At 41.8% G+C, this 26,078-nt stretch overlaps 1 protein-coding gene and 1 pseudogene across 1 annotated transcript; both read right to left on the bottom strand.

The window, feature by feature from the left end:
* Positions 1-24,895, bottom strand: Traf6 (TNF receptor associated factor 6). The gene is made up of 8 exons (XM_052726429.1): positions 24,688-24,895; positions 21,506-21,675; positions 18,072-18,388; positions 9,651-9,801; positions 8,107-8,265; positions 6,569-6,640; positions 3,895-3,972; positions 1-1,679 (listed from the first exon to the last, which is right to left on the bottom strand). Exons 3-8 carry the CDS (start codon positions 18,365-18,367, stop codon positions 843-845), a joined length of 1,593 nt encoding a protein of 530 aa, XP_052582389.1. The 5' UTR covers positions 18,368-18,388; positions 21,506-21,675; positions 24,688-24,895; the 3' UTR covers positions 1-842.
* On the bottom strand, positions 3,979-5,166 carry LOC128102565 (40S ribosomal protein S15a-like; annotated as a pseudogene).
* Positions 24,896-26,078: the final 1,183 nt, after the last annotated feature.

The raw sequence follows: 26,078 nt of genomic DNA, 5'->3' as shown, positions 1-26,078 counted from the left end.
TGCCGTCTAATGTCATTTTAATGTTTATGCTGGTGATTTTGTGTTTTCGAGCAACAGAAGACATGCATGAGGACATGGAAACTGCGCTGCACTGAACAGACAGATGGCTTACATGGCACTAACACTCGGCAGCTGGCAACCACATTACCACAGCATTACAAACGGGAGAAGCTGCGGCCTGGAGCCTCCAAATACACAAGCAGGAAAGAAACACTTGGTGCTCCAGAGACAAGGTGTTCACACTAAATAGGTAAGGGCTAAAGCAGTCCCTGGACCCTTAATGAACAACGGGGATGGGAGCACATGAGAACTTAGGCTTTCCAGGGATCATGCTTCAAAGCTTCTGAAATTCACAGGCGTCAACTAAAATGAGAACTCGGCACCAGAGCAGCAACTTTCTCCCTGGCGTCAGCACAAGGCAGTAGTGATTCTCACGTTTAATACAGTCCAAAAGTGTCCTAAAAACAGCCTAAGTTTCTAAGGCATCTAGGATTATTAAACAACTGAGCTTCAGTACACTAACTCCGACCTTTTTTTTGACAGTGAAGTACATGGAAAAAGCCCATGGAAGTACAATGAAGAGGTACACTAATTAACAAACAGATGTGCCACAGGCCCTTCCAATGCTAAGTTTTTGAAGACACAGAGGACACGTAGATTCCCATGAAAACTACCTCAGATATTTGTAACACTAAGAAGTACAAAGACCTCACTGATGACGTTTGGTGCCTGGTGTTACACCTCTCCCACTGCTTGTTTGAACATTGTTTATTGGGACCAGGCAAGGAAGGCACTGTTTTTCTGTGTGGTTTGTAGCTTTTTTTAACACAAGTAAATGGATGCTACACTCCTGCATCAGTACTTCGTGGCTGGAAGCCCTCCTTCCGAAGGCCACCCATATCAAAGCGGGTAGAGACTTCACAGCGTACTAATAATGTATCATCCTTAACGAAGGTTCCCTGTCTTAAAGCTTCCAGGTGCATAAATGTTACGTAGCCAAAACCTTTGGGGTTCCGTGGGATTGTGGGACGCTGGAAGGCAAGCAGCTCTGGCTTAGCATCCATGACCTCTTCATGGTTTTGCCTTATTACTGCTTCAGACTGATCAAGAATTGTAAGGCGAATTGTACCCTGGAAGGGCCAGGGGAGATGGCTGTCATACTCTCCTTGCATTGTGTGGACAAACAGGGAGATATAGTTCGCACAGCGCTGAGCCGTTGGTAACTGAAGGTGCAGGCGCATGCACAGCTTGTACCCAGGTCTGCCTGTGTAGAATCCAGGGCTGTGAATGACGACAGGTTTTTCCTCTTCTTGGGATTTCAAGTGCATCCCAAAGTTGCTAATCTTCCAAATGTAAATCCCATTACACTGCTGTGCTTCCATTTCAGCAACTTTGTCCTCAAGGGTTCGAATGGTTCGCTTGAGCTCGCTTACATTTGTGCTCTGAGTTTCCATTTTGGCAGTCAGTTCCCGGATTTGATGGTCCTGCTTTACTAGGCGACTTTCCAACTGTTTGATAGTTTCCTCATAATTTGGGTCCTCTGGACAACATCCCCGGGATGGAGCGTAAGTATCACACGAATGCAAAGCAAGGTTTACGTTATGAACAGCCTGGGCCAACAGTCTCATGTGCAACTGGGTATTCTCTTGCAGGTGTCTCGCCAAGTGATTTCTTTGCATCTGAAATGAAGCACAAGCCACAAGTTGGGAACACTCACTGAGGACAAGGAAAAGGACCTGGCCAGGCACACAAGAGGTTTGAAGAGTAGCATCACAATTTCTCTCAAACTTTTATCACTTCTCTGTGTTGTCGCCTGATCCAATGAAGTAATCCTTTTATTTTACTGGAGCTAACTGATGAACACTCTCAGCTGTTATTCTGATAAATCTCTTCTGTCAAAGTAGCATCTACACCCATCGTTCTTTGTTGACTCAAAGACAACAAACACCCAGGTCTCTTTCCACATGCTCCTTCCTCTAATGCGTCTCTCATCAGAGTACAGCTAACAAACTCTTTGCATTAGGAAAACAAGGCAAAGCTTTCCACAGATGATGCTTCCTTTAGCCAGTATCGTTTTCTCCCCTTTAAGGCCACCTGAGCCCGCCTGTCAAGTTCTCAGCTCCCACTCATGATGCTTACTTATTGTAAACTACCACCTCCACAGTATTCTAAGACCATCAAAAATCCTAAATGTTCTGATAATCATAATTATAAAATAATGTAATCACAGAAAAATAGAAAATACAGGTGATTAAAAAGGAAATAGGCTACCTATTATCTGTCTTAATATTTTGATATGCTTCAAGTTTTTTCTCTATGCACACAATACAGAACTTCCACATAACATTTAAGTATTTTATCTTCTAAACTGTGAAGTATGTTTATTATAAGTATTTATAAAGTAGAGCAGAGAAGCAAATATGTAATTGCACACCCCAGAGAGAATGAGGCCAACACACAGAGCAAGCTGTCAGACACTTCCCACTGTGACCGCCTCCTACACTAGCCTGGGAGACAAGGGCAGGACTTTCCTCCTTACCAGATGTACTTGTTTTGAATACTCTTCATTCAGCTTTCTTTCCTTGCTTACCCCTCTTTCCAGGAACACAAATTCTGTAGCATTGCAATACTGCTTCATCCCCTCTCTTACTCTTCCAAATCAGTGTTCTAAGTGACACATGGGCCATCTCCACTTGAATGTGCCAGAGCTGGGTAGACTCAATAGCATGAAAACTCCTTGTTTTTCTTTCTAAGTTTCCAGCTGTGACAGCTGTGTTCACTCTTTTTGTTGAAGTCTCTCCTTCCAACCCAGTGACTAAGACCAGAAACCTAGTCGTTCTGGATGCCCTCTCTTCTCCGTCCATCGTGTCTACTTTGTTACTATTAGACCTTCCCTCCTAACTGCGTCTGGAGCGCCTAGATCTCTTTCCACTCACTCTCATTACTCAGGCTGCCCTCATTTTGGGTGTTGTTAGTGAAAAGCTCAGATACCGCCTTTCCTTAATCTACTTCAGATCTTCCATGTTGTTGCTGGATTGAATAACATAAAAATAAGTCACCACACTCACTCACTTTCTCTTGTCTTCTTGGATACTTTTTGGTAAAATTTTATTTTTATTGTAAACTACAGATATGTGTGTGTGTCTCTGTTTGGGGATGCATGTGAATGCAGGTTCTACAGAGGCCAGAGGTGTAGGATTCCCTGGGTCCGGAGTTTCAGGCCACTGTGAGCCACCTGATGTAGGCAGGTGCTAGGAACCCCACAAAGCCATCTTCCAGAGCTGCTCTGGACATTGTTTTCCCCACCTGTTAAGATCCAGTCCACAGGCTGGTAAGACAGCAGCGGTGCCTGCCACATGGTGTCTGCCCCTGGGATCCACATGGTCGAAGGAGAGAACTCCTATAATCTGTCCTTTGACCTCCACATGCATGCCACGGAACACAGGCATCCACACACACACTGATGTGCAAACGTGCACATGTGCATACATACAAACTAAAAAAGGCAAAGATTTAGTCTAAATATGTTCAGTCATGTCTACTGAAATACCTTTTTTTTTTGAGACAGGGTTTCTCTGTGTAGCTTTGCGCCTTTCCTGAAATTCACTCTGTAACCCAGAATGGCCTCAAACTCACAGAGATCTACCTGCCTCTGCCTCCCAAGTGCTGAGATTAAAGGTGTGCGCCATCACCGCCTGACTCCTACTGAAATACTTAAGCCATTATTATGTGTGTAATAGTATTACTATTCATAATAATTTACACTTTATAAACAGTGTTTATATACAAGTATTTTCTAAAAACTTAAATTTAAATTTGTTGGTATTTTTTTTCAGTTATAGACCCGAGTATATTTTTTTGAAATTCATATTCCTGAATTCAAAGAAAACTTACCTTCTCATGACAGCCAAAAACACTGAATGTGCAAGGGATTGGAGCCGTCGGGCAGTCTAGATCATAATGATTAGGCATCTGAAAATCAAAATGAAAGCTGAAAAATGACTTCCCCTGCATATCATGCTCTCGATGATGATAGTACAGTTATACTAAGCAAAACTAAGTATTATCTATGGTTTCTTCACAATTCTGAGAGAAATTAAATACTAACATCTTACATCACACAATTCACTAAACTTCATTTCTTAAAATGGGTTTGTTTCTACTGTAGAGAACTGGCGCCCTCTTGTGGTATTTTTAAAGAAAACACCCCTAACAACTACCATGGCAAACCCAAAGCCCTGTCTGTCTGTGGTCTAGGCCACCCCATTACTTCCCATATGACAATCTTTTATAAATTATCTTATCTTTGAAACTCTGGTATATTTTCTCTCTACTGGGGAACTTGGTTATTATATGGTAGAGACACAAGCATCCTAGGCTGGACACAGCACCCTAGGACTTGATTCAAGTGACGGCGTGGTCATAGGTCTGTCTTAGCTGCTTCAAGAGAAGTGTCACCAGTTAGTACAATCAACACCGCCAGACATTTGATATTCTTCTGGAAACAGAACTGACCCTGGGCACAGTCCACGGAAGCTTTTTATTTATGTGTTTTACATTTCTAGAAAAAGAATCCAAGGATATTCCCTCCTGTGTGTTTTCATCTTGCTTCGTCATGGTCCATGATACCAGGTGAGGTTGTCAGAACAATAAAGCCAAACTGACGGGATGGGAGCAGATTATTCTCTCATTTTCCTAGGTCTAGGGCTGATCACTTGCTCAACCTGCTTGTACAGTTCACAACACTTCCCCCAGCTCTGTGATCATCAATGATTTCAAATTCGGCAATGAAGCCAGGCTTCATCATCACGGTTAGGAAATGAACGACGACTTTGGAGCAGGGCCTGACAAGGACCTGGCATTTCCCTCTCTTCTCAGCATTGCTGATGCTTTGAGAGCATCTGCCAGCATATTCATGCACACCATGTGGAAAGATGGGGGATAAATTTCAGCCTTTAATTTGGGGGCTCAAAAAATATCTTCTTTAGGGTGAGATGCATTAAAGATCATATTTTTAAAATGGTACCAAGGGAGCAGGGTGTGATGGTACATGCCTTTAATCCCAGCACTTAGAGGCAGGGGCTGGTGGATCTTTGTAAGTTCCAGACCAGACTGATCTACACAGTGAGTTCCAGGCCAGCCAGGGCTATATGGAGAGACCCTGTTTCAAAAAAAAAAAAAAAAAAAAAAAACAAAAACAAAACCAGAACCAACCAACCAAACCCAGAAAAGGTACCAAGGGGCTGAGAGGCAGCTCACTGGTAGAGTACACTCACCTAGCATGTGTGAACTTTGGTGTGTGAAGTCCCAGTACAGAAAGGAAAAAGAGAAGGAAAGGAGAGGAGGAGGGAGAGGAAGAGGAGGAGGGACAGAGAGGAGGAGGAAAGAAGCCACGTGAAAGTAGGCCCAATTTTCACTAAAACTGAGCCATAGTTTTGGACGGGAGGTGAAGTTAATGTCACAGTAAGGATCAAAGTCCAGTCTTTCTGATGTTTCATTATGGTTTTTATCTGTATTAAACTTTATTTTTGTTGAGCTTTTATAAGTATGGCATAGTTTCCTTTAAATATTGAAAACAAAAAAGAAAACTGGGGTATGGGATGACTTCATAAGCAAGATGTTTAACACCTTCAAATTAGGATTCTTGGAAAAACGCGACTAACAGATACACGGGAACATTTAGTCAACTTGTTATTAAGTAAGTAATCAGTGAGTTTTTACTTACAGACTTTTGGGGCTCACACAGATTTAGTGACTAATATTCATCCTTTGTGGTAAACTCCCTAAATGTCAACAGATAGCAGTTGGATGGAATTTTCCTTCTTTATTAGTAATTAAAATATAACAGTTTTCTATTACATCTGTTGCCTTTGATGATGCTCAGCAGTGGTTCCGGAAGCCTCTGCATGGCCCAGGAGCTGGTGCTGCACAGTACTGTGCTACTCAGCAGGTGAGCTTTCTCCTGCTTCCTGGTTCGCTCAGCCAACCTCTGGACAACCAGGCCCTCATGTCAGTGTGTAAATATATTCTTCTACAAGTCTGTTTTTAAGTGGGGCCCTTTACTTTCAATTGTTTTTATTTTAAAATTATATGTTTTGGTTCAATTTTGTTCATTTCTTTGCCTGTGCTGGGCACACTAGGTAGATTCTCTATTCCTCTGAGCTCCATCCCTAGCCAATGGAATCCTTTTTTTTTAAGTGTTTCTCTATGTAGTCCAGGAACTTACTATGTAGATGAGGCTGGCTTCACACTCACAGAGATCAATCTGCCTTTGGCTCCTGACTGTTGAGATTAAAGGTGTACACCAGCCACCATGCCCGGCTCACCATTGGAATATAAACAAAGGCACTATGCAAATGAGTCAGAAATTTTAAGCATCTACAAATGCTAGATTTTTGTTCCTTTGAAATATTTATTAATTAATTTATATAATTTTTTTGCACAGCAGAATGCTTCAATACATCATGATTTTGCCTTATTGATTTAAAATTTTAATTAAAAAAAAAACAAAACCGTAGCACTTCTACAAGCTCTTAAGGAAATAGTGATTTGCAAAAGAGATTCCTACCTGTTCTCTGATGAGGATTGTACCACAGTATTCACAGATGATATTTGCCAAAGGACAGCTTTGATCATGGATCTAAGTTGTATGAGAGAATTAAGAAATGTATGAGCAAGTCTGAAAAGGTAAAAAGACTAATTTTTATAGAGTAATTTTTTCACCATGATTAAATGAAGAACATTTGTTTATGTACAGTCACAATGTGAGACTTTTGTTAGTTAACCAGAGTCTTCAGACTCCTTCAAAGACTATGTTAAAATGCAAAACAGCGATGATTTCTTTTGAATTTGAAGCAGAGCACCCCTGAATAGCACGGACATCACTTGCTGATGTAATTCTCCAAGGGCTAAAGATTTTAGCAGCAGCATGACAAGTTAATTACAATTCTTTCCAGTAAGTTAAAGTAAACAAACAAACAATCAAAGAGCATTCGGGCACAAGGCTTTGGTACCTAAGTTCTCAGAAGGGTGAGTCCCATTTTCTAGAACACAGTAACTTTGGTTTAATAGATATGCTGAGAAATAGACAACCTTCCTCATTAGTTCATGGAATTTGTTCAGGTTGAGAAAGGTGCCAAATTTGTTCCAGTTATGACTGAGACTTTACATATTTATTATTAGCAAGTTAGCTGAATTTTTGTGACTATTTTATTAACACACTAAATACAAAATGCTCAATTTCCTAAGAAGCACATTTAGAAGAATAAAAGTTTAAGGAAGTAACTAAGTATCAGTTATGGAGGAACATAAACTAACGTAGGTATTTCAGTAAGGAGCACAAGGGTAGGTAGGCTTCAGTGTCACCAGACACTGTCACCGTTAGGATGAATGAAAACAACTGCTCTACTGTCATAATGCTGCTGGGTACCACACCGTTTCTTTTAAAGGTTAACCTCAACTGAAGGACTATACATATTGAAAAGTCAATGGAGCCAATGACTTAGCACTAGTGAAACACACTGCCATATTTAATGGATTCTTTCTCGCAGATGCAACAGCTCACACTCTTTGTGAAACAAGTCTGTATACATCTTACACAGTAATCATGCTACTTCTTTGTCTGCCATCAGTTCATTCATTAAAATTCACAGACAGGGAGTAAACCAGCATATATGTACCTTTCCTAGCAGCTCCTGTTCATTGTTTATTCTCAGTAATTAGTTTAATGCTTTCTAAGGATATATAAATATAAACTCCACACTTATGGACTGTGGGTTCCCTGAAACTTCATTTCTTTCATAAAAATTAGCTTTAAAAAACTGATAATATAGCGGGGTGGTGGTGGTGCACACCTTTAGTCCCAGCACTCAGGAGGCAGAAGCAGGTGGATCTCTGAATTTGAGGCCAGCCTGGTCTACAGAGTGAGTTCTAGGATAGCCAAGGCTACACGGAGAAACCTTGTCTTGAAAAACAACAACAATAAAAAACCAAAACAAAAAACTGATAATATAAATTCATTTTTTCATTTTTGTATTTACATTCTTATCTGATGCTGATGTCTTCAAATACATACTTTAAATGCAATGAACAAATCTAAGGACCTACCTCTTTCTCTTCAAATGGCATGGACACAGCACAATTTACACAAGAAACCAGTCTCCTGGGACAATCCTCGATAATGTGTATATTAAACTGGCACTTTTGGAAAGGACGTTGGCATTGGGGACAATTCATAAGAGCAAATTCACAATGTGCTTGATGATCCTGTAATAAAGGAAAAATAGTTGGTTAGTATTTGAAAACTCTAAAAATGTTTTCTAAACATAATCTTTTCAGAATTCCTCTTAACTGTCAATTTGATATAACACAAGTCACCTGAGAAGGGAGTCTCAATTGAGGGACTGCTCAAATCAGATTGGCCTCTGGGTTAACTGTGGGTGCCACCATTTCATGGACAGGTAGTCTTGGGCTGTGTAAGAAAGCTAGCTGAATAACGGCCTATGAGCTACCCATCAAATTGTGTTCCTCCAGTGATTCTGTGTGAGCCCAGGCCTGACTTCCTCAGCAAGAGACAACTACAGTCATTCTTACCCAAAGTTGCTTTTGGTCAGAGTGTCTTATCAGAACAACAGAGACCAAATAAGAACAGTGACTAAAGACCACATTCTCTAGCCATACGCAGCACAAAGGCTTTAATGAAGTCTTTCAAACAATAATTGTGATGTCAAGGTTATAAAAAGACTATGAAGTCTCAAGTTAATGTTCCTAGTTAGAGAAGTTTTGGAAAGAAGTTAGATTTCCATATTAGCAATTTATAATTGTGTTAAAAGGGTTACTCCCACAAAAGGGGCTGAAGAGGTGGCTCAGTGGTTAAAAGTGAATGCTGTTCTTCACAAGGACCTGAGTTCTGTTCTCAGCATCCACACTGGGCTGATAACAAATGCCTGTAACTCTGGGGAATCTAATACTTCTTCTGGTCTCTATGGGCACCCACGCGCAAGCTTGGACAGATGGACGGGCGCGCTCACACACACACACGCACATGCAAACGCACACGCACACACACACACACAAAATGAGTAAATCTTTTTTTAAAAAACAGCAAAATAAAAGGGACAGACTTCAAATCTGCCCTAAACATTTAATTTCAAACAGGATTATTACTCATATTTGATTTCTAGTAAAAAACAAAACACCAAAGAATTGATTTATTTTAATTAAAAAGAAAATGATCTGATTGCTTCAGTTAATTTCCAACTATAGGAATATTTTATCTAGTGACTAATACAATGTGCAATTTAGACCAACAGAGAAAGGTACTGAGATGATGGCTGTAAGACACTTTTTTTCTTATTTCAAAATGAGAGAAATAAAGTTATGGGGTTAAGATAACTTGCAATTATGGAGCTCTTCAACTGTTGGAAGTGCAGATGTATTGATCTGAAAAACTCTAAAGAGCATAGACTTGTTTTATTGCTGGGACAAAGCCAAAGCAGGAAGAATAAAACATTTTCTAATTTTTTACATGTAACGATGGCAAGAAGTTATTCACCAATCCTGATCTGCTAGAATGATGCACAGCTAACAGCACAAAGTCATTATGCTGTAGAGACGACACTGTGACAACAGCAGGAAAGCATCCTTCCTACCTCGAGATGTCTCAGCTCCATCTTCTGCAAACAGCCTTTATTTGGGCACTTTACCATCAGAGAAAGAATCTCTCGCTTTGCGAAATTGTCAGGAAACAGTTGATTTTCCAGCAGTATTTCATTGTCAACTGGGCACTTGTGACCTGCATCCCTAAAAGAAGTGGGAACTCAAGAGTTAGTAAAGACTGACTGCAGCTCTCCTTACGAAATAACACATGCATTATATGCACAGCAACACCAGAATGATAGTGTACTTGGAGTTCACTTATGAAATGAATGTGAACTAGCACTGCACTATTTATCAAAGGCTAACAGGCTGTAGATTGGGGGAAAGATTCCAGCTAGAAAATAAGCAAAACATTGAATAAAATTATAGTTTGGTTGGTGTAAACATGAAGTGAAGGTCAGTTAGGAAAGAATTCTGGCAATCTGGCTGGCTGTGCTCTGTAGTACCTCTACAGTCTACCAGTATGTCAGACTCAGCTGCTCACAGTATTAGCAACACATTTACTGTGTTGTAAACAGAAGTTAAACCAGTTAGCAGTACCCTTCTGAGGCTTCCCGTAAGCTTTGAAATGAGGTCTATGATGCACCAGCTCCTGAGCAACAGAAGGATGATTTTACTTGCACATCTTGGGTGAACTATCGTAGAACTAAAGGTCCTCTGTGATGGTTTTCCCAGTGTTCTACCTCCCCTCACCTTAAGGTGGGAAAAATCATCTTCAGGAAACCTGGGAGTCTGCCATTCTCTTTGAAATTTTTGGTATGTTTCAAAAAAAAATCTTTTAAAGCTATTTTTATTTTTAATTATGTGTATGTATCTGTGTAGGGGTATGTGTACACGAATGTAGGTGCTCGTGGAGGCTGGAGGTATTGGATCCTATGGAGCTGTAGTTATAGGCAGTTATGAACTACCTGCTAGGGGGTTCTGGGAACTGAACTTGAGGCCTCTTCAAGAGCAGTAAATGCTCTTAACTATGAAGCTATCTCTCCAGCCATCCAGAGATGTGATAATGAAGTAGGCCACAGGAGCCTTAGTCAATCACTGAAACATTCCTTTGACACTACTTGCTTCTAACTGGACATGGTATCTGCTGTCAAACAGCATAGAACTAATCAAAATGAGACAGAGCTGATCTTTTTTTTTTTCTGTTTTTTTTAAATTTTAATTTATTTTGCAATACAATTCAGTTCTACATATCAGCCACGGATTCCCTTGTTCTCCCCCCTCCCATCCCCCCAACTCCCCCCCCCCCCCCATTCCCATCTCCTCCAGGGCAAAGCCTTCCCCACAGACTGAGGTCAACCTGGTAGACTCAGTCCAGGTAGGTCTAGTCCCCTCCTCCCAGGCCGAGCCAAACAATCCTGCATAGGCCCCAGGTTTCAAACAGCCAACTCATGCAATGAGCACAAGATCTGGTCCCACTGCCTGGATGCCTCCCAAACAGATCAAGCCAATCAACTGTCTCACTCATTCGGAGGGCCTGATCCAGTGGGGACCCCTCAGCCATGGAATGCTCAACCAGAGCTGATCTTTATGGGGTCTGTTTAAGATTACATCATGGATGCCAGGTATGGGATCACTGTGAGTCCCACACAGGGAGCTCCAGGACAGTCAGGACTACATACCTTGTCTCAAAAAAAAAAAAAAAAAAAAAAAAAAAGATTACATAATAGATTGTCAGATACTTTAAAACATTGAAAGCCTCCCCCACCCACCCATTGGACTCTGTAACCTACAAGACTCATTCCACTGTCCAAACCCACTAAAACCATCATCTTCCCCCTGGCCAACCACCCCCCGCAATATCAGTAGCCCTTAGAGTCACAAGCACCACTGGCACCAACTGGAAGAAGAGCAGACTCTTTGTCAACAACCCTCTCCAGCAACATCAGCAGACCCTATAGAGGGAGGCACAAGCACCACTCACACCAGTTGGAAGAACAGGCACAGACACACTAGTTGGAAGAAAAGACTCCATTGGCACAGGCACAACCCACACCAGTAGGAAGAACAGACCCCAGAGGCACAAGTAAAACCCACACCAGCCAGAAGAACTGGATAATACACTAGATCTAGGGACCCAAACCCCCACAAACCTCAACTGAGACAACCCTACTGTATCTGACAACCAGCCAATCACCAGAACCCCTGGCCATTCAGGCCAAAAGACAATAAAGGAAACAGACAATAAAGGAACAGAAGACCCATCCAACAAACACATCACAAGAATCAACACTGTACATATAATTATCTCAAATCCAGATGGGTAAATAGCAGTGTGAGAATACAACATAAAGAGCAATATGGCACCACCAGAACCTAGTGATTCTATAACAGCAAGACCTGTACATCCCAACGCAGATGAAGGAGAAGAAAACGACCTTAAAAATAACTTTATGAGCCGGGCGGTGGTGGCGCACGCCTTTAATCCCAGCACTCGGGAGGCAGAGCCAGGCGGATCTCTGTGAGTTCGAGGCCAGCCTGGGCTACCAAGTGAGTTCCAGGACAGGCGCAAAGCTACACAGAGAAACCCTGTCTCAAAAAACCAAAAAAAAAAAAAATAAAATAACTTTATGAAGATGATAGAGGCCCTTAAAGAGGAAATGAAAAATTCCCTTAAAGAAATCGAGGAAAAGACAAACAAAAAATTGGGAGAAATCAATAAATCCCTTAAAGAAAACCAAGAAAAAAACAATTCAACAGGTACAGAAAACAGTTCAAGACTTGAAAATTGAAATAGAGGCAATAAAGAAAAAAAAATGAGGGAATTCTGAAAATGGAAAATCTGGATAAACGAACAGGAACTACAGATGCAAGCATAAACAACAGAGTACAGGAGGTAGAAGAGAGATTCTCAGGCACTGCAGATACGATAGAGGAAATAGATTCATCGGTCAAAGAAAATTTAAAATCCAACAAATTCTTAACATAAAACATTCAAGAAATCTGGGACATCATGAAATGACCAAACCTAACAATAACAGGGATAGAAGGAGAAGAATTCCAGCTCAATGGCACAGAAAACATATTCAACAAAATCATAGAAAAAAACTTTCCCAACCTAAAGAAGGACATGCCTATGAAGATAAAACAAGCTTAGAGCACACCAAATAGACTGGGACCCCCCGCCAAAAAAAGTCCTCTCGCCACATAATAATCAAAACACTAACACACAGAATAAAGAAAGAATATTAACAGCTGCAAAGGAAAAAGGCCAAATAACATATAAAGGCAGACTTATCAGAATTACATCCAACTTCTCAATGGAGACTCTGAAAGCCAGAAGGTCCTGGACAGACGTTTTGCAGAAACTAAGAGACCATAGATGCAAGCCCAGACTACCATACTCAGCAAAACTTTCAATCACCATAGATGGAGAAAACAAGATATTCCATGACAGAACCAGATTTAAACAATACCTATCCACAAATCCAGCCCTACAGAAAGCACTAGAAGGAAAAATCCAACCCAAGGAAGTTAGCTGCACCCATAAAAACACAGGCAATTGATAATCTCAAATCAGCAAATCCCAAAGAAGGGAAACACACACACACACACTACCACCACTACCAACAAAACAAAAAATTAACGATCACTGGTCATTAATATCTCTTAATATCAATGGACTCAATTCACCTATAAAATGACCCAGGCTAACAGAATGAATATGAAAACAGGATCCATCCTTCTGCTGCACAAAAGAACCACACCTCAACTTCAAAGACAGATATTACCTCAGAGTAAAGAGTTGGGAAAAGATCTTCAATCAAATGGACCTAAGAAATAAGCTGGTGTAGCTATCTAACAAAATAGACTTCAAACGAAAATTAATCAAAAGAGATGGAGAAGGACATTTCATATTCATCACAGGAAAAATCTGTCAAGATGAAGTCTCAATTTATTCCCCAAATACAAGGGCACCCACATTTGTAAAAGAAACATTACTAAAGCTTAAATCACACATCAAACCCCACACACTACCAGTGGGAGACTTCAACACCCCACTCTCACCACTGGATAGGTCTGCCAGATAGAAACTTATTAGAGAAATAAGGGAACTAACAGACTCAAATGGACTTAACAGATATCTACATAACATTTCACCCAAACACAAAAGAATATACATTCTTCTCAGCACCTCACGAAACCTTCTCTAAAATTGACCACATACTTGGTCACAAAGCAAATCTCAACAGATACAAAAAAATTGGAATAACCTCCTGTATCTTATCAGATCACCATAACTTAAAATTAGAATTCAACAACAACACAAATTACAGAAAGCCTACAAACTCATGGAAACTGAGCAATGCTCAAGTGAATCACCACTGGGTCAAGGAATAAATAAAAAAATTAAAGATTTTCTAGAATTCAATGAAAATGAATGCACAACATACCCAAACTTATGGGACACAATGAAAGCAACGCTAAGAGAAAAATTCATTACACTAAGTGCCTACATAAAGAATTTGGAGAAATCTCACGCTATCGACTTAACAGCATACCTGAAAGCTCTAGAACAAAAAGAAGCAAACTCACTCAGGAATAGACGACAGCAAATAATCAAACTGAGGGCTGAAATCAATAAAACAGAAACAAAGAGAACAATATAAAGAATCAATGAAACAAAGAGTTGGTTCTTTGAGAAAATCAACAGGACAGACACATCCTTATCCAAACCAACCAAAAGGCAGAGCAAGAATATCCTAATTAACAAAATCAGAAATGAAAAGGGGATATAACAGACACTGAGGAAATCCAGAGAATCATTAGGTCATACTTCAAAAACCTGTACTCCAGAAAACTGGAAAATCTAAAAGATATGGACAATTATCTGGATAGTTACCACATACTCAAATTAAATCAAGACCAGATAAACAATTTAAATAGGCCTATAACCCCTAAGAAAATAGAAGCAGTCATTAAGTTTCCCAACTAAAAAAAAAAAAAAAAAAAAAAAAAAGCCCAGGACCAGATGCTTTCAATGCAGAATTCTACCAGAATTTCAAAGAGCTAATACCAATACTCTTCAAATTGTTCCACACAATAGAAACAAAAGGAACATTGCCAAACTCTTTTTATGAGGCTACAGTTACCCTGATACCCAAACCACAAAAAGATGCAACAAAGAAAGAGAATTACAGACCAATCTCCCTCATGAACATTGATGCAAAAATACTCAATAAAATACTAGCAAACCGAATCCAAGAACACATCAAAAAATTATCCACCATGATCAAGTAGGCTTCATCCCAGAGATGCAGGGATGGTTCAACATATGAAAATCTGTCAATGCAATACACCATATAAACAAGCTGAAAGAAAAAAAAACACACATGATCATCTCATTAGATGCTAAAAAAGCCTTTGACAAAATCCAACACTCCTTCATGATAAAGGTCTTGGAGAGATCAGGGATACAAGGAACATACCTAAACATAATAAAAGCAATATACATCAAGCCGACAGCCAATATCAAATTAAATGGAGAGAAACTCAAAGCAATTCCACTAAAATCAGGAACAAAACAAGGCCCTCTGCATGTGGTGACAGTCGTGTGTAGCTTGGTCTGTTTGTGGGTCCTCTAGCAGTGGGACCAGGAACTATTCCTGGTTCATGAGCTAGCTTTCTGGAACTATTCCCTATGATGGGATGACAGGCTAAGTCTTGATGCAGGGAGGAGGAGCTTGGTCCTGCTCAACTTGATATGCCATGCTTTGCTGACTCCCATGGGAGGCCTTAGCCTTTCTGAGGGGTGGATGGGGGGTGGTGGTGGAGGTGCTGGTAGAAAGGAGGCGGGAGAGGGAACGGGAGGAGAGAAGGGAGGGGAAATTTAATATACATGTAAAAAAAAAAACTAAAACCAAAACCAAACAAAACATAGAAAGCCAGGAACAAATCTTATAAAACATGTATATCTAAGCGAAAGAACTTTACAAAGTAAATCTAAAACTATTACCCCCAGTTTTAGAAAATCTAAAAGAAAATGAATTAGACCAAGATCCACTTTGATTTCTTGAGTGATAGTCAATGAAGAATTTATAGCAGTTCCTTTTAAAAGAGTAAAGCCATAGTACTCTGCCATTTCTAGCTTTGAGGGAAATGGAACTAAAGCCTCAGATTTCCTTTTGTGGGATATTTCTTTCTCTTATCACTATTTTACTTCAAAATATTTTGCAACAAAGATTAGCTAGCTACCTTCCTGGACACTTGATAAAACAGTGTACATTTCTACCTACAAGGAATCAGCATGTCACATGTGCTACCATTTTATCTAATTATATTAAAACACAGACAGGCCGGGCGGTGGTGGCGCACGCCTTTAATCCCAGCACTCGGGAGGCAGAGCCAGGCGGATCTCTGTGAGTTCGAGGCCAGCCTGGGCTACCAAGTGAGTTCCAGGAAAAGGCGCAAAGCTACACAGAGAAACCCTGTCTCGAAAAAAACCAAAAAAAAAAAAAAAAAACCAAAAAAAAAAAAAAACCAAAAAAACAAAACACAGACAGGAGGGTGAGCCTTAAACATTGATTTGCTGTGGTCTAAACCAGAGGCCCTAGGGGACACTGTGACCTCACAGGCTGGGCTGAAGGTGATACTATCAGCATCCAGTGGACATATAGCAGGCATGAAGCTCAGGTTCTAACAGGAGAAGACATCTTGCCTCAATAAAGAATCATCTGGCCTAAAATATCAACAGCGCCACGGCTAGGAAACAAACACACAGAGAAACAACAAACACATAACCCTATACTCTATCCTCTACAGCTCTTACTGATTCAATGCCAGGCAACACATTTCCCCTCAAATTGAAGAGATGTGCTGCTCCCTTGTAATTCAAGCTCCAGATATGGATATGGTCACCTTAATTTCAAGTTTTATTGAAAAGTTGGCATAGAAATTGAGAGATAAGAATTCCTAGACCATTGAGTATCCCAAGATGGCTTTAGTCTACTTAGGAATCATTACAGTTTGGTTCCTAATGCAGCAATGTTCAGAACAGAGCTTTGGAGAAGTGAAGCTTTGAAACTCAATGAGGGCTCTGACCTCCTCAGTGGATTAATCCATTTGTGGGTTCACAGTCTGTTGGTCAGTGTGAAAGGTAATGGAAACCCAGGAGATGGGACCTAGCTGAACTGAATGAGGATCTTTTTCTCTTGTATATTTTAGTCCAGTTACAACATTCACATACCAAGTGCCTACTGTGGGAAAGGCACTATTCCTATAACTAAAGAAAACCAATTTAACATCTCAGTCTCAAAGAGCTACTTTCCAGTGCTGTATATAGGCAGAGAAAAAAAATCGTGCAGATTATCAGTTGTTTAAGGACAAAAGTGCTGGCGGAAAAATCAAAGCCTAGCCTGATAAGGAAGATCTGGAGTGTAGGAAAGCAAGCAGGTTTGTGGCTTGCTTTGGAACAGAGTAGCCAGGACACCTAAGAGTGTGTTCCAGTTCATCAAGGCAGGCACACACCTGGAATTTACAAGCAACAGCACGAAGAAGGAGTGGAAGGAGAGTGAGCACTTGGAGAGGGCAGAAAATGAATCATATTACTCCCAGATAGCTCGTGCAGTGCGTTCTGAGCCAAGGAGACATCATGTGACTTAAGTGGCAGGGCTTGCTGTAATGAGACTGAGTGAGGACAAGGCTAGGAGGAGAAAGGCCTGTTAGAGCTGACATCAAGCTGTGTATTCATGTATGGCTGGTTGTGTGAAGGGTACAGTACCAGTGGGGGCAGAAAGAAGGGACTGAATTACAGAAATGCTGGTCTTTTTACAGCTGCTCAGACAGGAGACAACAGCATTTACCACAGCTAGTATCAGAATATATAGTCATTCCCAGAATCAGCATTACTCATCTGTCGGATTTACCATAATCTAGTAGGATAATTCAAGGCAAATTAAAAATACTATTGTCATGAAACATAGAATCCTCTTCTAGTCTGCTTTAGAACTGCCTGAGGCAGAAGTAGCTATTTACTTTCCAGTTTACCCGAGGCAAAGGATGGGAAAACACTGACACCTCCTTTCAAACTGCAGTACAAACTGGGATGGGACCCTAAGTACCTCACTTCTCTATCCATTCTTCTTTTTTCCTGAGCAGTTTTTTCTGTCTGCCTATTCTTGGGATGACCTGTTTCTTTTCTTTTCTTTCTTTCTTTCTTTTTTTTTTTTTTGAGACAGGGTTTCTCTGTGCAGTCCTGGCTGTCCTGGAACTTGTGTTGTAGACCAGGCTGGCCTTGAACTCAAAGATCCAAACAAACAAACAAACAAAAAAAAGAACTCAAAGATCCACCTGCCTCTGCCTCCCAGGTACTGGGATTAAAGGCATCTGCCACCACTACCCTAGGGATGGCTTGTTTACAACATGCTTTTTGTATTTGGTTGTTACAGGCATCGTTCTTTCTTAAAATCAAATACCTTATGGATTTGATGATGCAGGCTTTGCAGAACCTGTGGCCACATGGTGTTTGCACGGCTTCTCGCAAAGCCATCAAGCAGATGGGGCACTCATACTTGCTCTCCAGAGGTGGGTCAAACTCCACATCATAGCCCTGGATCTCTTCCATGAAGGAGCTGGAGAGGTTCCCCGTGCTGGCAGACCCACTCACACTGTCGTCTTTCATGGCAGCACTGCAGGAGGTGGCCATGGCAGCACAGCAGTCACTCGAGGACTGGCTGGACCCACAGCTGTGTTCACAGTTTAACAGACTCATAGTAGCTTTGTATCAGTCAGCCTACAAACAAAGCAAGAAGGGAAACAACAACGCTTTAGCATGCAAACATAGTTTACCTGTACTAGTCACCTAGCAGTCCACACATACTGGTTCAGTTTGTTTCATATGACTACCATTTCATGGGAAGTTATCTGAGTCCCTCCTTCAAATGTTTGTGAGCCACCTATGCCAAACACAGAGACCAGATAGATCCTTTAAGGAAAGTGCCTGGTCTACTGCCACGACGACAACAGAAGATTAAAAGAGGAAAGCGCTTCGGTTGCAACACCCATCATCTGTTCAGTGTCTGAGGTCAGGAATTCAGTGTGCACTGTCATGCCTGCACACAGCACAAGAGTTTTGCATATAATAGTAGATGCTTACTAAACACTACTGAGGAGGTTGTCATGTCATTAAGGGTCCAGTAGGTATTCTTAGCTGAAGAGAATAGTTCCCCCAGCAGGGAACCAAGAGATCACACGCCAGTACTGGGTGTGTGTGTGATCTGTGGCAAGTAAGCAGAACCACTCAGAACTTTGTTTCTTCTGATCTAAAATTCCATGTAGATTTCTAAATGCTCAGTGTGGCAATTTCTATTATATAGAAAGGCTGGAATTTAAAAGCACATATTTATCTCCTTCTGCCTTCCTCCAGATCAGATGACCATGTTTCACTACTAATGACTGGAAAAACATGTGAGCTTTCTTTGCCTATGGAAAACTATTATACTAGCAGACATGCCTTCAAATTCTAAACTGTTACATTATGGATGTGAGACGTGAACGTTTAACAGCAACTTATAATACCTATAACCAGCCATGTCTTTAGCTTAATTATCCTTGAGGAAAATTCCTAATGTAAACTATAATTCTAGAAGCAGATTGCAAACCTCCAATCAACACAGCAGACAATAACCCTCATGTCTGTCTATATAAAAATTCTGTCTGCCAATTTACCAAACGGAGGACTAAGCAGTAGCTACCATGTCACTGAAATGGCTCAGTGGGTAAAGGTGCTTGCTTCTAAACCTGACCACCTGAGTTTAATCCCTGGAACCTATAAATTGTCCTAAGACCTCCACACATGTGCCACCTACACTCCTCTCATGCAGGAGTGCACAAATGTATTAAACAGCAATAAAACCCATAACAACAACAACAATAAGAGAAAGAAGTTCTCAGTTGGGTCTAGTGGGGACAGGTCTGTAATCTTAACTACTAGGGAAGCTGAGGCAGGAGGAGAATGAATTCTAAATGAGCCTAGACAACTTAGTGAGATCCTGCTTTAAAACAGTCAAAAGAGCGCTGGGGAAGCAGCCCGGTGGCAGAGGACTTGCCTGGCATGGGAGGCTCTAAGCTCAGTCCCCTGAACTGGAAACACAGATGGGCGTTCACAACCTTTTCACCCCCAGGTACAAACACCTTTCCATACACCTCACGGCTTTCAGTCACTGTCTCACAGGCACCTACAAAGAAGCAGGAGGGCTAGAGGATGGCTCAGAGGTGAAGAGCTCCTGCTCTTCCAGGGGATCTGAGTTGCGGTCCTTCTCCCATGTTGGGTGGCTAACCCTCCTGTAAGTCTGGCTCCAGGGGATCTGGCTTCTCTATGCACCTAGCCTCACATGTACAGACACACATACAAATAATTAAAAAGAAAATAAATCTTAGAAAAACAGAACAAAAAACCCAAGCCTAGAAGTGGCAGTACTCTTGTTGTAAGGGCAGGACCGTGTGCAGGGTAGTGCCCAGGGCCGGGCCGGACAGTCTATACCTAGGCCTTTCTCAGTCACTTGGTCACGACTTGTGCAAATGGATAATCCTATGCTTCAGCTTCCTCTCTCATTAGCCAGAGGTTCCATCTGAGAGTTCTTGCAAGGATTACATATGTTAATATGCATTCAACACTGAGAGCTGCATCTGGCAGTCAGAACAAGTTATTATTTCACATAGTTTTATACAGCGTTGTCTTCACTTATTAGAGTGAAACCATGGAGCTTAAAAAGGTCAACTTGCTTAAGATCACCAATTAAGCAACAGAGTGGGATCAAACCCCAAAGTCTACCTGACGCCGGAACCTAGATCCTTCTGCACTACATTATGTTTATCTGTGTTTTGACAAAATAAAAAGATTTATTTCTTTTTAAGTGCTGTCTAGCATTATTACAATGAGTTGATAGAACTCCAAAAATTCATCTGAGACCTCATATGTTTACTTTACTTTTGATATAATTTTGAGAGACCTCATACCATTTTCCTCTATTTTTGATGTAATTTTGAAAAGTTGAAATTACCTCCCACAGCCTTGCTATTTCTAATGTGAATTCCTAGGGAAGGCTCATTCTGACTGGAAGACAGGAAGGAATAAGAGACAGTGGCACACAGTACAACTAGACATGCATGCCTTTCTCCAAAGATGAGTAAGACCTCCTTTAGTGCCTTCATATTTGAGGACAAATGAGTTATGCCACACCACGGGCTATGTTTTTTGTCATCTTCCTTCTCACACATAATCTTGCATCTACTTCTTTAGTTGTGTTTCTAAAAGTAGAATTATTGGGTGAAAGGACATGCAATTTTTAAAATTTTCTGATACATGATGTTGCTTACCCAATATATATCAAAGGCTTTCTAATCTCCATTCCCGCACAGTACATACAAGACTGTCCATTTTATGTATCCTTGATAATAAACCTTTACAATTTTTAGTTGTTTTGTTTTACTTTGCTTAGTAAAGTCATTTCTGAGACATGAATATTTGTTACTGCGCTGGACAGCACATATCAAAGTGCTAGCCATGTGGCAAACATGAGTCTTCCCTTCCTGCCAAATGTTTGGTTTAAAGTCAGCTATGGACAGTCTCTATACTGCTTCCTTGCTGTCCAGTTCAAGATCTGAACATCATCTGATTAAAAGAGATCTTTTACAAACTACATGTTCCTAGGAAAACATGCTTGAGGGTAACAACTCCTTAAAAGGATTTGCACTGAAGGAGTGCATTGTAAGTGCACTCTTAAAAACCTACACACACATCTGTGGACAAAGGAGTGGCGAGAACGTAAGGAAGGTGTGAAGAGGACCACTGTCCTCTGGGAACGACATGGCCACCGCATTCTTGAACTCTCTCAGCAGCCATTATTACCTGATCCCTCCTTAGGAGCTGCCAAGATGGCTCAGCAGTTAAGAACAAGTGCAGTCCTTCCAGAAGACCCAAGTTCGGACCCCAGCATCCATATCAGAAGTCTCACAACCACTTATAGCTCCAGCTCCTGGGGGTCGGATACCTTCTTCTGGCTTCTGTGGGCTACACACCTGAGACAGACACAGACACACACAGACATAAATAAAGTAATTAATTAATTAACAAGATAAAGATCCCCCTGAACGCTGTCATGGTGGGGGAAGCACCGCCCTTCTCTGAGGTCCGACTTGCAGTTAGAGGTTGCTGGAGGAGACACTGTCTGCAGCAGTGTAGTCACTGTTAAGCTACCCACGCTCCTGAGGGCAACCCTAACTAAATTCATTAGTTTACCAAATATGTACATACATACATATCAGTTCGTAGGGTATAAAACACCAGGGGTATTACTAGAAAGAAAACCTGATCAATATCAAGTCGCTTTCATTACTTCCTATGCTTTAAGAACATAGAAGCTCTATGTCTTTCAAATACTCTTCAGATAATAACCTTGAAAGTCTATGGTGTGTGTGCGAGCACTGTATGTGTGCGTGTGTGTGTGTGTGTGTGTGTGTGTGTGTGTGTTTAATGTACTGCAATATTTTAACACACAGTATAGTAATTAGACTGCAATTTAATTAATATCAGGGAAATTTAGCTAAAACATGCATATTTGAGTACCATTTAGTATTTTTATGTTTACTTTTTCTGAGGCAAGTTAAAATATCTTTCCCTTTACTTTTACATGTTGCAATGGCTTAAGTTAAAAAAGCTGCATCTCTCATTTCCCTACAGTGAATAGCTGTCTTAATGAACATTTAAAGAAGAAGGAAAAGAACCAGTTACAGAAGTGAGGACAGCATGTGAATGTGTATAAAAACACTGTGCTCTGGGGAGTCCTTTCGGGAGCTGCTACAAAATCTAACTCCAGACTCAAGAAAATAAGTTATGCTTTGGTACAAAATAAGTATCTTTTAGCATCTCTTTTACTTATTTGGGTGACTTTCTCCATGAATAGAGGGGGAAGAATGGAATTCAAGTAATTCTTTGTCTTGTACTTCACGACTGCAATGCTGTTTGCTGCTGAGAATCTAGTAAGGCAGATTTAATGAAGTACCACAGGGGAAACCATTACCAACTTATCTCGACTACACAGAGAGTAAGTAATGAAATTTGCCTTATCAGACATCATGGCTTGTATCTACTAATCTGTATCTAGGTATACATTATAATTCAAAGGCAATGAAGTTAGATGCCTTACGTGAAGGGTAGGGTGACCCACAAAAACAGATGCTATGCTAGGAAATGTCGATGTTATGTCTCGAAAGCATACATTTTATGTTAGCTGGAGTGCATATACAAGTAAACATGTAATTCATAAATCAAAACCACATAAAATAAATACTGACAAATTATCTTTAATTCTCTCCTACAAGGGGTTCACCTGGTGGCATTCACCAGGTGGAAGGAGAGCAGTGACTTGTCCTGTGACTTCCACACACGAGCTTAGGCATGAAGGCCTACATAACACACAGGGGAATACACTAAATAATTACGTAAAAAACAAAACTCAAATTTCTCTACTACAGCAACTGTGTGCCAAGAACTTAAAAACCCATTCTTGCTAGGTGGTGGTGGTGGTGCACACCTTTAACCCCAGCACTTAGAAGGCAGAGGCAGGTGGATCTCTGTGAGTTCCAGGCCAGCCTGGTCTACAGTGTGAGTTCCAGGACAGCCAGAGCTGTTATTCAGAGAAACCCTGTCTTGAAAAACAACAACAACAAAACCAAAACAACAACAACAACAACAACAACAACAACAACAACAAACCAAACCCATTCTTAAAATGCAAAGCCCTGCAAATGTGTGACAATGGTTAAGAAATGCTACAAAATACTTGATGGATGTAATTTAGTTTTGAACCCAAATTCAAGGTGCTTTTGCTTACTCGGGGATTGTTTGCTCCTCCAAAAGCCATAGACTTTCGACAATCTCTTACACAAGCCAAGTGACCAAATTTTATTAGCAGCAGAATTTATTACCACAGACATACTAGGCTGTAATTCTGAAATAGTATATATACAATGCATCAAGGCTGAAACTCAGATCTGATTCTTGTATGCATCATGTGGACAACTACTGCCTCAAACACTTTCCTTGAGCCACGTAACACCAAACCATCTACACTCTCCACCCTCCACCTCAAAAACAAAAAACAACAACAAAAAAAGCTCCTTTACCAGCGGGCATCATCAAAGGAGATGTGAAATGCCACAGCTCAAGTCACAAAGTCTACACTTCTAGACCTGTGTAGCAGGCTAGTCACCTGCACGCTCGGAGAAACGAGCGAATCCCATACATCCAAGCTTTAGGTGCTTTCTCTTCACAGACAAGACAGTCTGAGTCTCAGCTGGAGTTCCCCTGAAGCCAAATACTAGGAAGAGCTTTATCGACACAGCGTCTGGAACAATCGCTAGAGTGCAGGGGTGGGGAGGGAACATTGGTGTCATCGAACTTTTTTTTTTTTTTAAACTTACTGCTTAGGACCTCTATCGAATTTAACAGGGAACACAAAAAGTTTCCCCCGGTACTCTGGAAGTTTGACGGGTTTTTTTCCCCCCTTTTCTTTTTTTCTTTTTCATTTAAGCTAAAAGGGACGGGAAAACCCAGCGGGCGATTTCCTTCCAGGGGCAGGGGAAAACACGAGGATGAGCAGGGCTGAGGAAGTGGGATGCTGTGAGCCCGGAGGCCACAGGAACGCCGGGAAAGGCTCCCCGACCAGGGGCGGGTCCAGGGCGGTGGGGCGACAGCGGCCCGGCCCGGAGACGTGCAGCCCCGGGGTGGGGACGGAGGGCGTCCCCGGCCTGGGGGAGGGCAGCGGGCGCGTCCTGCACCTGTTAGCCGCGGCGACAGAGGGCAGAGGCGGCTGCGTGCCCACACAGGGGGGTCCCGGGGCCACCCAGACAGGAGGGGACAGGGGGCGGAGTCCCGGACCCGGGGGACGACATGGGAATGGCGACTCCGGTCTGTGGGAGGCGAGGGCCCGCGGCGGCGACACGTCCCTGTCCCGTGGGGAGCCGGGGAGTCGGGGGTGACTCTCCCGGGCCCACGGCCGCCGGAACCCAAGTTCGAAGCCGCTCACTCACCGTTCGCACACGCAAGGACGCCACAGCCGACCCGGAAGGCTCCCCCGGGCCACACCGCGTCGCCAACACACGGGGCGCTCCAGGACCAAGTGACTCCGACGCCACACGCCTGGTTCGAGGGCAGCGTCCGCTGCGTCCGCCGACGGCCGGAGCCTCAGCCCCAGCGGCGGCCGCCGCTGCTTCCGCCTTCTCAGCTAGACAGGAGCAGCGAGAGGAGGGGGAGCGCGTCCTGAGACAGAGCGGCCCTGTGGGTGAGCGCGCCCCCTGGCCGTGGTCCTCCACGCTGCAGCTGTCAGCCCCGGGTCGGCCTCGGAATGCGCAATTCTGAATCGACTGCAGTCTCTGTGTGTGTGTGTGTGTGTGTGTGTGTGTGTGTGTGTGTGTGTGTGTGTGTGTGTGTGTGTGTGTGTGTGTGTGTGTGTGTGTGTGTGTGTGTGTGTGTGTGTGTGTGTGTGTGTGTGTGTGTGTGTGTGTGAGATGGGGACATCAGTAGCGTTGATAGCAGCAATCCCAAATTATATTTTCTTAGACTTTTTAAAATTCCTCCCCTACTCCTCCCTTCCTGCAAAGAAGTTTTCTCAATAGGTTAGAACCCTACGTTAATCAGGTAGCCCCTTCCTCTCATGAGTGCAAGAGAGTCATCTCATGCATGAAACATTTCTTCACAATTGCTGTCATTTGCACTAGCCTGTTCTCCGGCACTGTCATGGGAAAGCTATTTTGAATTCCCAGTTTAACTGGATGCAAATATCTGCGGATTATAACAGCCACAACTGCAATAGATGCCCTAAAGATTTTCAGCCTTCTGCAAATTTGATTAATCTTCTCCACTTGATGGGGAAGGTATTACTGAGTCACATGTGCGTATCCTGAAACTAGAATGTATGCTTTCAAAACCAGTTTTTCCTTTTTTATAAACCTTGTGACTTTAGATCAAGTTACTTAATCTATACTTGCTTCAACCCTCTCATCTCACATTAATTTGCATATTAGTAAGGTTGCTAGGTAAAGTAAGTAAATACACGTAAATAAATGGTTTAAAGTTATCTAGCAAATAATATGTGCAATAAATACAATACTACATGTCCATTTTTGCTGACATTTTAACAAAATGATTCTTTCCAATGTAAGAATCTGTCACTACTCAGATGCAGAGTGCCTCCTTTAAAAAGTGCCTTGAAATATTTAAGACATAAAAAGTACAAAGAAATATACACAAGCATCTGGCAAATCATACCGTGTAAGAAGTAAAAGTTAGCCAGCTGAATTGCTACATGTTGCACATCCTTCTCCGTTAGCTGCCTTTTCCATTCATATAAATAAGCTCTTGTGGGATGGAAAAGAGATCATTATACACAATCAAGAGATGGGGAAAGGGCCAGTGAGATGGC

Source organism: Peromyscus californicus, unplaced genomic scaffold, assembly GCF_007827085.1.
Source record: "Peromyscus californicus insignis strain IS unplaced genomic scaffold, ASM782708v3 Scaffold_7__1_contigs__length_154581171, whole genome shotgun sequence".
Classification (NCBI taxonomy): Eukaryota; Metazoa; Chordata; class Mammalia; order Rodentia; family Cricetidae; genus Peromyscus; species Peromyscus californicus.
Note: the sequence above shows the minus strand (reverse complement) of the source record. Positions and strands in the feature narration are given on the sequence as shown.

Excerpts from the sequence above, each read along its gene's own strand:
- Traf6 (XM_052726429.1), bottom strand. The coding sequence starts at position 18,367 with ATGAGTCTGTTAAACTGTGAACACAGCTGTGGGTCCAGCCAGTCCTCG. Across the intron at positions 8,266-9,650 it reads TGGAGCTGAGACATCTCGAG|GATCATCAAGCACATTGTGA; the intron begins GTAGGAAGGATG and ends CCTTTATTACAG. Across the intron at positions 3,973-6,568 it reads CAATCCTCATCAGAGAACAG|ATGCCTAATCATTATGATCT; the intron begins GTAGGAATCTCT and ends TTTGATTTTCAG.